Source organism: Thamnophis sirtalis, unplaced genomic scaffold (genome assembly GCF_051295495.1).
Source record: "Thamnophis sirtalis isolate CommonGarterSnake01/CBP01778 unplaced genomic scaffold, rThaSir2_p1.2 scaffold_4, whole genome shotgun sequence".
NCBI lineage: Eukaryota > Metazoa > Chordata > Lepidosauria > Squamata > Natricidae > Thamnophis > Thamnophis sirtalis.
Genome location: NW_028261384.1, coordinates 116,049,564 through 116,062,246, shown reverse-complemented (window position 1 = coordinate 116,062,246; position 12,683 = coordinate 116,049,564). Strand labels below are relative to the sequence as shown.

Below are 12,683 nucleotides of genomic sequence, written 5' to 3'. Positions count from 1 at the left end.
TAATGAAATTGCAGCAAATTCACATGTTTGGAGCAATGGCAGCACCAAGAAATAACCCATAGATTGCCATAAATCTGAAATGATATAAGCAAAATGACACCATCCATATCTCTTGTATTAAATGTCCCCCTTGCAGCCTAAAATTTCAAATATGAATATAGCAGTTTCTCTCCCTGACTGTTTCAATAACTATATTGTGGATGAAGCATGCTGTAGCTTTTGCCACATAGCAAAAACCTAGGAGAAGGCACTGCTTTAAAACTGGAACAGCTAAATATGGCTTTAAGCTAGTTCAGCTGTGTAATAGGGATGAGATAAAGACAATGTCATGAGGACATGGAATTAAAAAAAAATGTTATTTGGGCATCTTCATGTTGCAGGGAGGAGTACATGAGCCTTTAATTCCAGTACAGCTTAGGATAACTTAAATCTCTCTGACTCATGGGCCAGAAATGATATGAAAGCAGTATCAAGAGCATATAGAAGAAAATAAATGTTACTACGGCATGTTTTATACAATGACTAGAGACAAGATGGGAAAGATCCAGGGACTGTTTTACCTGCCCAAATTTACTTATATACCTTCTTTTATTCAGTCAAATTGAAGCTATTTCTAGCAAATATTAACTCAGTAAAATCAAATAAATATATAGAGAAGATAGACAAGTGGTAGCTTACAAAAACAGATCCCATTTGCAGGAAATAGTTCTGTATACTATATTTAATATTTCATCATTGTTATTACAGCCTAAATAGTATTAAGCAAAAATATGCCCTTTTATGTTACATTTTCCTAAGAGAAATCCTATTAGCTTTCCACAAGATACTTGCAACTATATAAATCGAACTATATAAATAGAAGTATAAAAGAAAGTATGGAATTGATTAAACATGAATTGGCTATATTTGAAAAAGCAAAATTGGCACAGTCTATAAAAAAAAAGCAAAACAAAATTTATTTAAGAATGCAAATAAATCGGGGCGGTGGCTATCCTATAGGCTGAGGAAGCAGAAGCAAGAGAAATGGATCAATAAATTACAAGATGAAAAAGGCGAGATCTGTTATCAACTAGAGGAAAAGAAAAGGATTACCCAAGAGTTCTAATAAACAATTATATAGAGAAAACCGAGACTATACAAAGGAAGGAATACTACAATATCTGGAAAAGTCAGATCTGTCAAAGATACCAGAGGAAATAAAAGATATGTTCAATGAAGAAATTAAAACATCAGAGATAATTGATACATAAAAAGACAAAAGAATAATAAAGCTGCAGGGCGAGATGGGCTGCCAGCAGAAATATATAAAGAATTCCAGGATATGCTTGTTCCAACGCTGTTGGAAGTTTATAATGCTGTGTTGAAAGAGGCGAAGACACCGTTATCATGGATTGAGAATAATATTGTATTATTACCTAAGGTGGACACAGATCAGATCTTTATATAAAATTACAGACCAATCTCAGTGCTAAACGCAGATTACAAGATCTTGCTCTGATAATAGAAGAACAGTTGAAAAAATTCCTCAAATCGTTCATTCACACAGATCAAAATGGATTCCTCCCCAGAAGAAAAATTAAAAACAATATGAGAATTATGCTGAACATTCTTGAATATTATGAAGTGCATAATGAAAAATAGGTTGCACTATTTTTTCTCGATGCCCAAAAGGCATTCGACAATATGAACTGGGAATTTTTGCATCAACAACTGGAACACATGGAATTTGGGGATAAATTTATAAACACGATTAGAGCAATATATACAAATCAAAAAGCCAAAGTAATAATTAATGGTGAATTTACACAAAGTATAGCAATTCAGAAAGGTACAAGACAAGGTTGTTCCCTATCCCTGCTGCTGTTTATATTAACCTTAGAAGTTCTAGCTAGGAATGTACATAAAGAAGAACAGATAAAGCGACTAGAAATTAAAAAGGAACAATTTAAATTATAGGCTTTTGCGGACAATCTAGTTTTTGTGTTAGAGGATCCTATAAAGTCTGGTATGAAACTTATTGGCGAATTGAGAGAGTATGGGAAAGTAGCAGGTTTAAAGATAAATATGACAAAGACTAAAATGCTGGTTAAAAATATGACATCAATAGCAATAGCAGTAGACTTATATACCGCTTCATAGGCCTTTCAGGCCTCTCTAAGCGGTTTACAGAGAGTCAGCATATTGCCCCCAACAATCCGGGTCCTCATTTTACCCACCTCGGAAGGATGGAAGGCTGAGTCAACCCTGAGCCGGTGAGATTTGAACCGCTGACCTGCTGATCTAGCAGTAGCCTGCAGTGCTGCATTTAACCACTGCGCCACCTTCAAAATCGAAAGAGGAGTTAATGAAGAAATTGGGTATCCAAACTGTCAAAAAAGTCAAATATCTAGGTATACATTTATCTGCGAGGTGTGTGTCCATCAAAGAAGATAGCTATACTAATCTGATCAATAAAACTAAGAAAGACTTAGAAAGGTGGAAAAACCTACAATTGACCCTGATGGGTAGGATCACAGTCATAAAAATGAATGTACTAACAAAATTTCTTTTCCCATTTCAGAATATTCCCATTAAATGAGAAAAATGTTTTTTTAAGGATTTGAATCAATTGGTTTTGAAATTTATTTGGCAGGGAAGAAAACCAAGAACAAAACTCAAAGCTATGCAAGATTCTAAGGAAAAAGGAGGATTTGGCGTACCAGATTGGAAACTTTATTATACTGCGGTTATAACATGGTTAAAAGAATGGATAATGTTGAGAAATAAAAGATTACTCAAATTGGAAGGTCATGACCTCCAAGCAGGATGGCATGCCTTTCTATGGTCTGAAAAAGGATCTGCACATAAATATTTCAATAGACACTATATTAGACAGCCCCTGTTATTAATATGGAACAAAATTAAAAATGACCACTATACCAAAACACCCATTTGGCTATCTAGGATGGAAGAGTTATTGAACAGACAGGGGGAGATTAAAACTAGATTAGAATTTGCATCACAAGGGATATAAGTAGAATGGTGGTCCTATTTACAGATACAATCAAGGTTTGCACAGGATAGGAAGAAGGAAGGTATTGCCAAAGATTACACAATATTAGATAACCTTTTGATAGAGACAGAAAATGACCGTTGACTTACCTGAACGGTCCTTCTATGTGCGCTGCGAGGGGAATCCAAGCATGTGTTAACTTTGTCCATTAGCCTAGAGACTGAGTTATGCAAATTGATGGCCACACCTCCTGACTGGACTGGTTCAGTTTTGCACGAAGGATTAGCCGGTTTGAGAGAAGCAAAAGAAGTCTGGAAGTCAAGATAAGTCAGAATGTAATCAAAGAAAGGTAAGTCCAGGCCCAGAACACCTGATGCTGAGGGCAGGTTTGGATTCCCCTCGCAGCGCACACAGAAGGACCATACAGGTAAATCAACAGTCGTTCTCCTGTGCGCTGCTTGGGGAATCCAAGCATGGGACATGCCAAAGCAATAAACCTCAGGGGCGAGAGCGAGGCTGGTCTAGAGTTGTAACCGAAGAAGCCACCCTTTGCAGCATGTGCCGTCCAAAGAATGCCTCAGCCGAGGCATAAACGTCCACCTTGTAATGACAGATAAAGGGTGACGGCAATGACCATGTCGCTGCTCTGCAGATGTCCTCCACCAAGGCTTGCGTTGCCCAGGCCGCTGTTCTTGCAGCACATCTGGTAGAATGGGGAGTGATGTGCCCAGAAACAGGTAGGGACTGACAGTCATAGGCAAGGGCAATACACGCCTTCAACCAGCGGCCAATAGCATGAGAGGATGCCTTCTGACCCATGGCTGGTTGAAAAGACACAACCAGGACCTCCGTCATTCTGAACAACACAGTGTGTGGCACATAGCAGCGAAGTGAACGACGGACGTCGAGGTGATGCCAACGCCATTCTCAGGGGTGAGATGGATGTGGGCAGAAATCTGGGAGAGTGATCTCTTGTGACCTATGGAACCACGAGTTAACTTTTAGAAGGAACGTTGGGTCCAAATGTAATACGACCCTGCTCGGATGGAAGATCCATAGGTCGTCCTGGACGGAGAGCACTGCCAACTCGGACACACGCCTGGCCGATATGATGGCTACTAAAAAGATAGTATTAAGAGTCAATAACCTGAGGGAGATGGTCCGAATAGGCTTGAATGGAGCAGCTGTAAGGGCTTTGAGCACCAGGGAAAGATCCCAGGTGGGGTAGTGATGAACAATGGGCGGACTAAAGTTTGCTGCTCCCTTCAGGAAGGCTCATGTTAAGGTAGAGGGTGGCCACGCCCACCACCAATCACGGTAGAGAGCCGCAATTTTACAGCGGAGGGTTTTAGGTGTTAGCCCCTTGTCCATGCCCATCTGTAGGAAGTCTAATACCTGCAGTATGGTTGCCTCGGTTGGATCCGCACCTGTAGCTCGACACCATCTGCAGAAGGAGCGCCAGGTAGCCTCATAAATGCAGGTTGTAGACGGGTGGCGAGCCGCCTAGATCGTGGAGATGACCTTGTCAGAGAAATGCTGTTGACTCAGGATCGCCTGCTCATGTGCCACACAGCTAACTGTAATAGCTGTGGATTCGGATGGATGAGGGCTTCTGGATGACCAGCAGTATAATTAGCAGGGGCAGGAAGGCATAAAGGAGGCCCTCTGGCCAAGGGCGGCAAAGGGCGTCGGTGCCTTCCACCCCTGGTACCTGAAACTTGGTGTAGAATTGCGGCAGGTGTGTGTTGTCAGGTTGAGCGAACAGGTCCACCTGTGGATGACCAAAGCAGTGGGACAGCTCTCAGAACAGGGCTGATGTAAGCGCCACTCCGCCTGATCCAACGTGGCCTGCTCAACCAGTCTGCTTGGATGTTCACAGTGCCCGATATGTGTTCCACTCGGACTGACAACAGATGGTTCTTTGCCAGTGTTGCAGACGTTCTGCTTCCATCATCAGAGATTTGGACTTCGTCCTCCCCTGGCGGTTGACATGTGCCTTGGAGGCCACATTGTCGGTATCAGCACATTCAGCGTCCAGGCTCCGCGCGTCGCAAGGCAACCTTGGGAAAACGGCGGACAGCAGGTAGAGCGGCCGGCGCGGTGAACCGATCCTCAACCATGGCAAGACAAACCAAGACAATGAACCAACCTTCCACCAAGTATCACCGAAGTGACCTCACCTCCAAAAAAAGGGTTCCCTGGCCTGAAGACTCCAGGAATGCTAACATCCAATTGCTACTTTAAACGAAAAAGAAACAAACCTATTTGCAGAGATATCTAACGCTTTGTGGAAAGAGCTCAAGCTGTTGCACAAGCAGAATTGTAGGGAATCCAAGCTAATAATAATAATGATGAATTTGTCTAATAACCTAGAGAGAATGTCTTTGCGTCTCTTTAGGCTGGACTGAGTTAAAAAACTGAAGCAGTCCAGTCGGAGGAGGTGTGGCCATCAATTTGCATAACTCAGTCTCTAGGCTAATGGACAAAGTTAACCCATGCTTGGATTCCCCAAGCAGCGCACAAGAGAACAGGTTGATCAAAGTGTTGTAGATTTTTGTTGGAACATAAGGTAAAGCAGTGATAGTGAACGTTTTTCGGCTCATGTGCCATAAGTGGGGGGAGCGCAGGGGAGGTGTCATGTGTGGGTCTGCCGCACCCATAATGCAATGCGCCCCCCCAGTGTGCATGCACGCATTACAGACACACACACCCTTTTTTGCATGCTTTTTTCGCCCTCCCCAGGCTCCAGAGGCTTTATGGAGCCTGGGGAGGGCGAGAACAGCCTCCCCCGTCCACCGGAGGCTTCAGGGACCTTCAGGACTTCCGGTTTGCTCGGAGGGTCATTTTAAGCACTCTGAAGGCTTCAGGGATCTTCAGGAGGCTTCCCTGAAGCCTCTGCAGCAGTCAAAATGACCCTCCAAGCAAACTGGAAGTCCGTTCCTGAACTTCCAGTTTGCCCGTAGGGCCAGTTTTTGCGCTCTGGAGGCTTCAGGGAAGCTCATGAAGCCGCTGGATGGCCTCCGAGGGGGGCGGGGAAGCTCTTTTCACCCTCCCCAGGCTCCTATAAAGCCTCTGGAGACTGGGGAGGGCGAAAAATGGCTTTAAAAAAGCACCTTGAGTGCCCTGACAAATGGCTCCGCGTGCCACCTGTGGCACGCATACCATAGGTTCACCATCACTGAGCTAAAGCAAGAACCTGTCAAAGAAACTATGGTCGCCTGGACAAACAATGGCTATGGTGTATAAAGAAAATGCTTATAAGATATTCTACAGATGGCATCTCCCCCCAGCACGGCTCTCCAAAATGTTTAAAAATCTAGCCCCAAATTGTTGGAAGTGTAAAAAAACACCAGGCACTTTTTATCATATGTGGTGGACATACAATGAGGCAAAAAATATTGGAAAATGATTCTATCATGGTTAGAACAAATGGTGGGAGACAAAATTTTGTTTAAACCAGAAATTTTTCTCCTAGGCATAATACCGGAGGGGTTTAAGAAAGATACACTTTATCTAATTATACATGTACTAACTGCGGCGCATATAACTTATGCTCAGTATTGGAAAAAATAAAATACACCATCAGAGCTAGATATAATCAGAAAAGTGTTGCCCTATGTGGAAGCAGATAGGCGTGCTCTTGAACTTAAAAATAAAGGGGAATCAGAATATTTTGAAGTCTGGAACAGATTTTATGATTGGTATAAGACAAGGTGACAAGACTGGAACAAACTGTATATATTATGATTGGACAGAAGGATAGACAATGTAGTAAGTAAGGCTAATAGTTAATGGTTGAGACTAGTTGTATATAATGTGAATGTATGGTCACTTCAACTTCGCGGTATTGCATTGTTTTAAATGTAAAAATAATAAAAATATATATATATATATATTTAAAAAGATACTTCCAACTATATAAATCAAAGATAACTCTTTTACCTAGGAAAAGGCAATTAAATAAAATAGGAAATGACTGTAAAAAAAACTACTTATTTGTTATGATATCATTCTATGGCTGTGTGAGAATTAATTCTAACAATAGTTAGGAGTATAAATTGAAAAAGACAGGTTCACTACTGCTGTAGATTTCTTAAACACAACTACAGTAGACAGACTGAAAAAAGCTCAGTTCCTATTGCCATCAATATCTTTCGTTTCTGTTTCTTTGTTTCTTCTTCAGAGTTTGAGAAGACAGACAGGGCTAATAGACAAAGAAAACAGAAGCAGTCTTGTTTTGTGATCACTCCAAAGCCTTCGTTCTTGAAGGAGAATCAACTGTAGATTATATCCTGCCTTAGGTTCAAAGTCATACAGGAATATAGTATGAATAAGGAACAACAGACAGCAACAGAAGAAAATAATTGTGCAAATAATGGTTATGATGTTTAGCTTTAACTAAAAATGTCTTGGACATTACTTTAGGCCTATTTATATTATACACTGTACTAAACTCTGTTTTACTTAACTATATTTTGATAAACCATAATTAACATTATGTTCAAACATAAAAGAAAATGCCTAAGGAGTATAAAACAGTACTACAGATATTCAAATATCTGAAAGGAGATACCATGCAATGTATGGAAAAGTCTGGTATACCTAGTTAAATTCTATGTTGTAAAATAAGTTATTTTTCTGGAGATATGAATGCAAGCACGGTTGTTCAGAGATTTAAACATGTATATATCAACTGCAATTTAGATATTCTTATAGTTGATTCATTGCATAAAAGCTGCCAATCATTCTGTCTAAAAATATCCCCTTTCAAGATTAGAAATCACTATATCATTGCAAGTACAAGAAAGTACCTGAGACTCTATATTAGATGGATAGGCCCAAAGATCCATGTTCTTTAGAGTCAATTCAAGAGTCTTGCTATTGCCAATGTGTTCATTTGTCAGGATTTGTTTTGATTCCTCTCTGCTAAATTGGAAAAAAAATGATATTTATTATACCCAGATAGATACAGATACAACAAAAAATGTAAACTTCTTTAGTCTGATATGAAGAAACTTTTAACCACAAGATTAAAATGCTCACTACATATGGACTTTTCCATTTTCTAGATAGCAATAGCAGAACATGCCCTGGAAACTCTTTTGCCATATCCTTAAGTCATTGGTAATTCATACTTAAGGCAGTCTTCAGTTGTCCTTAGCTGTTCTAACTTTGAAGTAGTTTTCTCCATTAAGCAGGCATAAATCATAAACAATTTTTCTAGGAATATAATCACCTTCATCTTATATACTGCTAGGTATGTAAGCTACAATAAACAAAGGAGGAATTGGAATGCTATCCAGAACTATAATGGTTACAATAAGTTTGCAGTGAGTCATTCACCAGGACCAGAGGTTTAGGCTTTTGAGTTCCAGATTTGTGCTGGAGCCCATCTTCATGGAACTTCTTTCTACCAGAATGTTATTTGGGCTGCATCATATTTATGTGGTGCCTGGTTGTTGTGGCTTCCTATTGCTTGACTAGCGTGTTGATGACTGGCTATTGGCTGTTTTTTCCTTGTGTTGCCGAGTTCTCGGCTCCAAGTACCTGATAAGCTGGTGGTAAATCAGCACTCCTGTTCACTGACAAAGGGCCCATTTTCCAGGCTTAAATCATTTCCCTGGCTACCTTTGTACCTGCTCAGCTAATAATCTTAGTAGTTGCAAAATAAAATGTATGTCCTTGTTCATGGCAGTGTGAGGCTACCAATGAGTTTAGGTCTCTTCTGACCAATTGTGTTCTTGCAGTCTGGTTGTTAACTTCCTCCCCATATGTCCTAAGTAGTCATAGGGGCAGTCCATGCAGAGGATCTGGTAGATTACATTAGAAGTACCTCCCCCCTCAAAGCAATCTTTGCAATTCATGATTTGTCCTCGTATGGCAGCCTCTTCGTGGTACAGTGCCCAGTGGCCTCCCAGAAGCTGATTTCTACTGGTTCCAAAATATTTTTGATGTATGGAGGGATGGGCCATAGAGTTGGTACTATAGCTTCTTTCTTCACCTCTCTTCCTTGTACGTTACACAGGAATCTTGTAATAAATGCTTGTGGGTACCCATTCTGCCTGAATTCTTCATGTAGGTACCTTTTCACCAATTGATTAAGCTTGCTGGGTACTACCGTACAGCGGGTTCTCACTTTCCGACATAGTGTTCTGACATAACTCTCTTTGTGTGACAGTGGATAGTTACTGCTGAAACTATGAATGCATAGAGTGTTGATGACCTTAAAATAAACTGTGGTTTCTTCCTGCTTGTGCTTAGACAAGAACATCTAAGAATGGTAATTGTACGTTTGGGAAGATGGAGTTCAGTAGGGCATGAAAGTCTTTCAGTGCATTTCTGTTTATGACGAAAAATGTGTTAGCCACGTAGTGGCACCAACATTTAGGAATGTCATTTTTAAATACATGTTATTCTAGTTCATGCAGGGCAGTTTCTGCAAAGATTCCTGATATTGCAAATTGCATAGGTGTCCCTTTCAATTGCTAATACATTTCTCTTTTGAATGTGAAGACAGCATGTTGGCAATACTGGAGTATCTTCATGATATGTGTCCTGATTAGGTTATTATAATCTCTGATCTACTCTTCTAGTTTTTTTTATCTATTACTTTGTATGCTAAGTGAGGAGGGAGGGATGTAAATAGGGGTACTACATCAAAGGAGACCATGATCTCATCAGGACCCACACTTAAATCTTGAAGTTCAGGGATGGAATCAGGAAGCTTAAACGTTGTGCAGCCATTTAGCCCAGTTGTAGATAGAGATATCTTGTAGCACCACAATACATCTGAGAGGGACTCCTGTCTTGGGGAGTCCATAAAATTTCACTGGGGTAACATCTGTTGCTCTCATTTTCCAATATTTCCAATATTGGTTTGTTATTGTCCCTATTTACATCCATCCCTTAGAAGCATTCAATTATCAAAAAGAAAAAATTATTTCCAAAGAGATCTGAGTATTCTCAATCATTTGCCCAACTTATAGCTAAATTCTTGATTGAAGAATATCTTTGAGATTTAAAACATTCTCATTTATTCAGCAATGTCACCATCATTCCTACCTTCCCCCTTTCTCTGATAGAAGATTGTTTTGGTTTTGTGTATGTTCCTGAATCTTCAATATTAGTTGATCATTATCATCAGTCAAAAGGCTTAACTGAGACAAGCTATGTGAAACTGGAAGTAATGCTTTGATATCATCTAACCCTTTCTTGTTATGTTCCTAGAGAAAGAGAAAAAGAATAGTTGCCAGAACAATAAATCTCACATTAGGTCTTTATCAGTTCTTAAGAAGACTGAGAGCAGGATTTTTTAACCTACTTAAAAAGATTATGAAAGTAGTGCTATCATATATAAGCTTTAAATATCCAAACAATTATTGCTCAAATAGTTAAAGAAAATGAGATTCTATCTTTTATATGAAGGAATAAAGGTGATGCTTTGAATTCTAATTAAGTATATATTAATTTTAATGCTACATTGTTCATCCAAATAATTCCAAATTAATAATAAATTTATCTTGGTTGGATTTTTAACTTGGATTTTTAACTTGTTTTAATCCATTATGGCAGATTTCCAAAAGCAAAAGGGCTGAAAACCAGTCATTGTTGGCTGATCAGTCACCTTCTGCTGATGGGAATATGTCCAAATAGACTTGAAGGGATGTTCACAGATCTACTGAAATCCTGAACAGTACAGTACAGTATCTGCTGAAAGCTGGACATGCGATGTTGAATTATCTGCAGATATCACTTAGAATTAATTTGTTTTAAAAAGACCCTAAAAACAGAAGTAGGGCTACCAAAGAAATGTGTCCAAGTCAACTTTTGGAATCATTTGCCGTTACTAAAGCAGAAATCAAATTCTAAGTGCTCATTGCTATGAATATGTATCATTATAATTCAGATTTTCAGGGGGAAAAGGGGAGGGGGAAGCCCAATGTACTTGTGATTCTATATTTACCTGTTCTGTCAAGCAATCAATGCTTCCTTCAGCTACTGAATGTATCACCAAAGAATTCAACATCCCACACAAAGGACTAGGCAAGCCACACTCCTTACTGATTTCCTGCTACATACAACAAAAGTATAATCAAGTCGTAGTTTGAGGAATATTGTGCACAATTTAATACTTATTAATATAGCATTTCATGAGAGATATTTTTTTTCCTAACAGAGTTTTGTTCTTGGCAAATGTTATTCCCCTCCCTGTTTCTATTACATATGTTATATGCATTATAACTGTAACAATCTAAGATTGGCCTGTAATGTGATAACACCATTCTAGTACTGGACTGTAGTGTGACAACTCCATGCTGATTGAATTGGTAATGGTAATTCACTATAAGACAGCATAGGTGTGATCATCCAACTTTAATTATAATTTAATATTAACATATACAGTACAGGTATTGTGCAAAGCTTTAAATCTGAAAAGAAAGATGTGGAACATGAATACAGATAACACAATTGCAATTCCTTACATTCAACTTCAAAGGAATATGAACGGAATTATACAATTCCAGGAAAAGATGCAGTTATTTTTGTGTGGACTGATTAAAGCCAGAAGCAAAGAATGTGAGATCAAACAGTACTATTAGCAAAACATGCTTTACTATTACCTGCACATTCAGGGCTGAGAAATGAGAGGGACTGTCCATTATTGTATAAAAACAGGCAGAGGAGTTATAATATTTAAACCATGAATTGTTTATCAAGGGCTTGATCACATAGTTGACTTTAGTTATCTGGGCTTCTATCTGCACTAAAAGTAACTTATTTATCTGAGTCATGTCTTTGTCTCTTCATATTGCTCCAGGGTGCAAGTTTGAGTTTTCAGAAATTCGTCAAATCCTGGGTTAAACTCTGATAGCTTTAAACAATTGCAAGCAGGTACTTTAAAAGTGCTTTTTTGGCCCTTAAATTCAAACAATCCCAATCTTTACACATTTTCCAAAGATTAATCAACTATTTCATAAATTTCTTAATTTTAAAAGGCTTATCGTGTTTACTGTTTTATTAGATTTACTATAATTGTCCCACTCTTAAAGATCCTGAGCAAATTTACAATTTCAAATAATTAAAAGCATAAGAACAAAACATGACAGCCTTAATAGTCAAAGAAACAAACAAAACCACAAGGGTTCCAATTAACATTGGGCCTGGGAAAACAGCCAGGTCTTACAAGTCTTCCAGAACTCTAATAGAGTTGGTTTTGTTGGCTAGGGCTTACTTGGCTCTGCTTATACTTTAAAGAATGCAAGTAGCCAATTCTCTATTCATTTTATTCTATGGATAAGGTACAGTTAAATGGAAAAAGTTTGTGATAAATGTTTGGTCTTCTATTCTTATACATTCCCAATTTATGTTCAAAATACCCAAAATTATTATCAGTTCATCTAAAGCAATGGCATAACTCTCTAAACCGAAATGCTTCTTACTCTACGTGATTCTTCAATCTCTTTGTAGAGTGACTGTGCAGATGCCTGTATGGGACCATTCATACTTTGTAGAGAGTTTGCTGGTGGCCTGCATCAAGAAAATAACTACTGCTGAGTTGTAGAAAATTTTCCATTTCTGTTACATTTCTGCAGCTATAAATCTGGTATGAAAAATGGTTTAAATATATATATATATATAATAAAACTAAATACATTGGAAAATATGATATTATTAATCATTTCTCGTTAAA

The 12,683-nt window shown here is 38.8% G+C and overlaps 1 protein-coding gene across 2 annotated transcripts in view; it reads right to left on the bottom strand.

The window, feature by feature from the left end:
* KASH5 (KASH domain containing 5) overlaps positions 1-12,683 on the bottom strand; it is a 33,153-nt gene that overhangs the window by 5,425 nt on the left and 15,045 nt on the right. For both annotated transcript variants that reach the window (XM_087711974.1, XM_087711975.1), the window contains 4 exons: positions 12,433-12,520; positions 10,956-11,063; positions 10,055-10,215; positions 7,804-7,918 (listed from right to left, as the gene is read on the bottom strand). In XM_087711974.1, the coding sequence (XP_087568100.1) occupies positions 7,804-7,918; positions 10,055-10,215; positions 10,956-11,063; positions 12,433-12,520 (472 nt within the window). The remainder of the gene's footprint in view (positions 1-7,803; positions 7,919-10,054; positions 10,216-10,955; positions 11,064-12,432; positions 12,521-12,683) is intronic.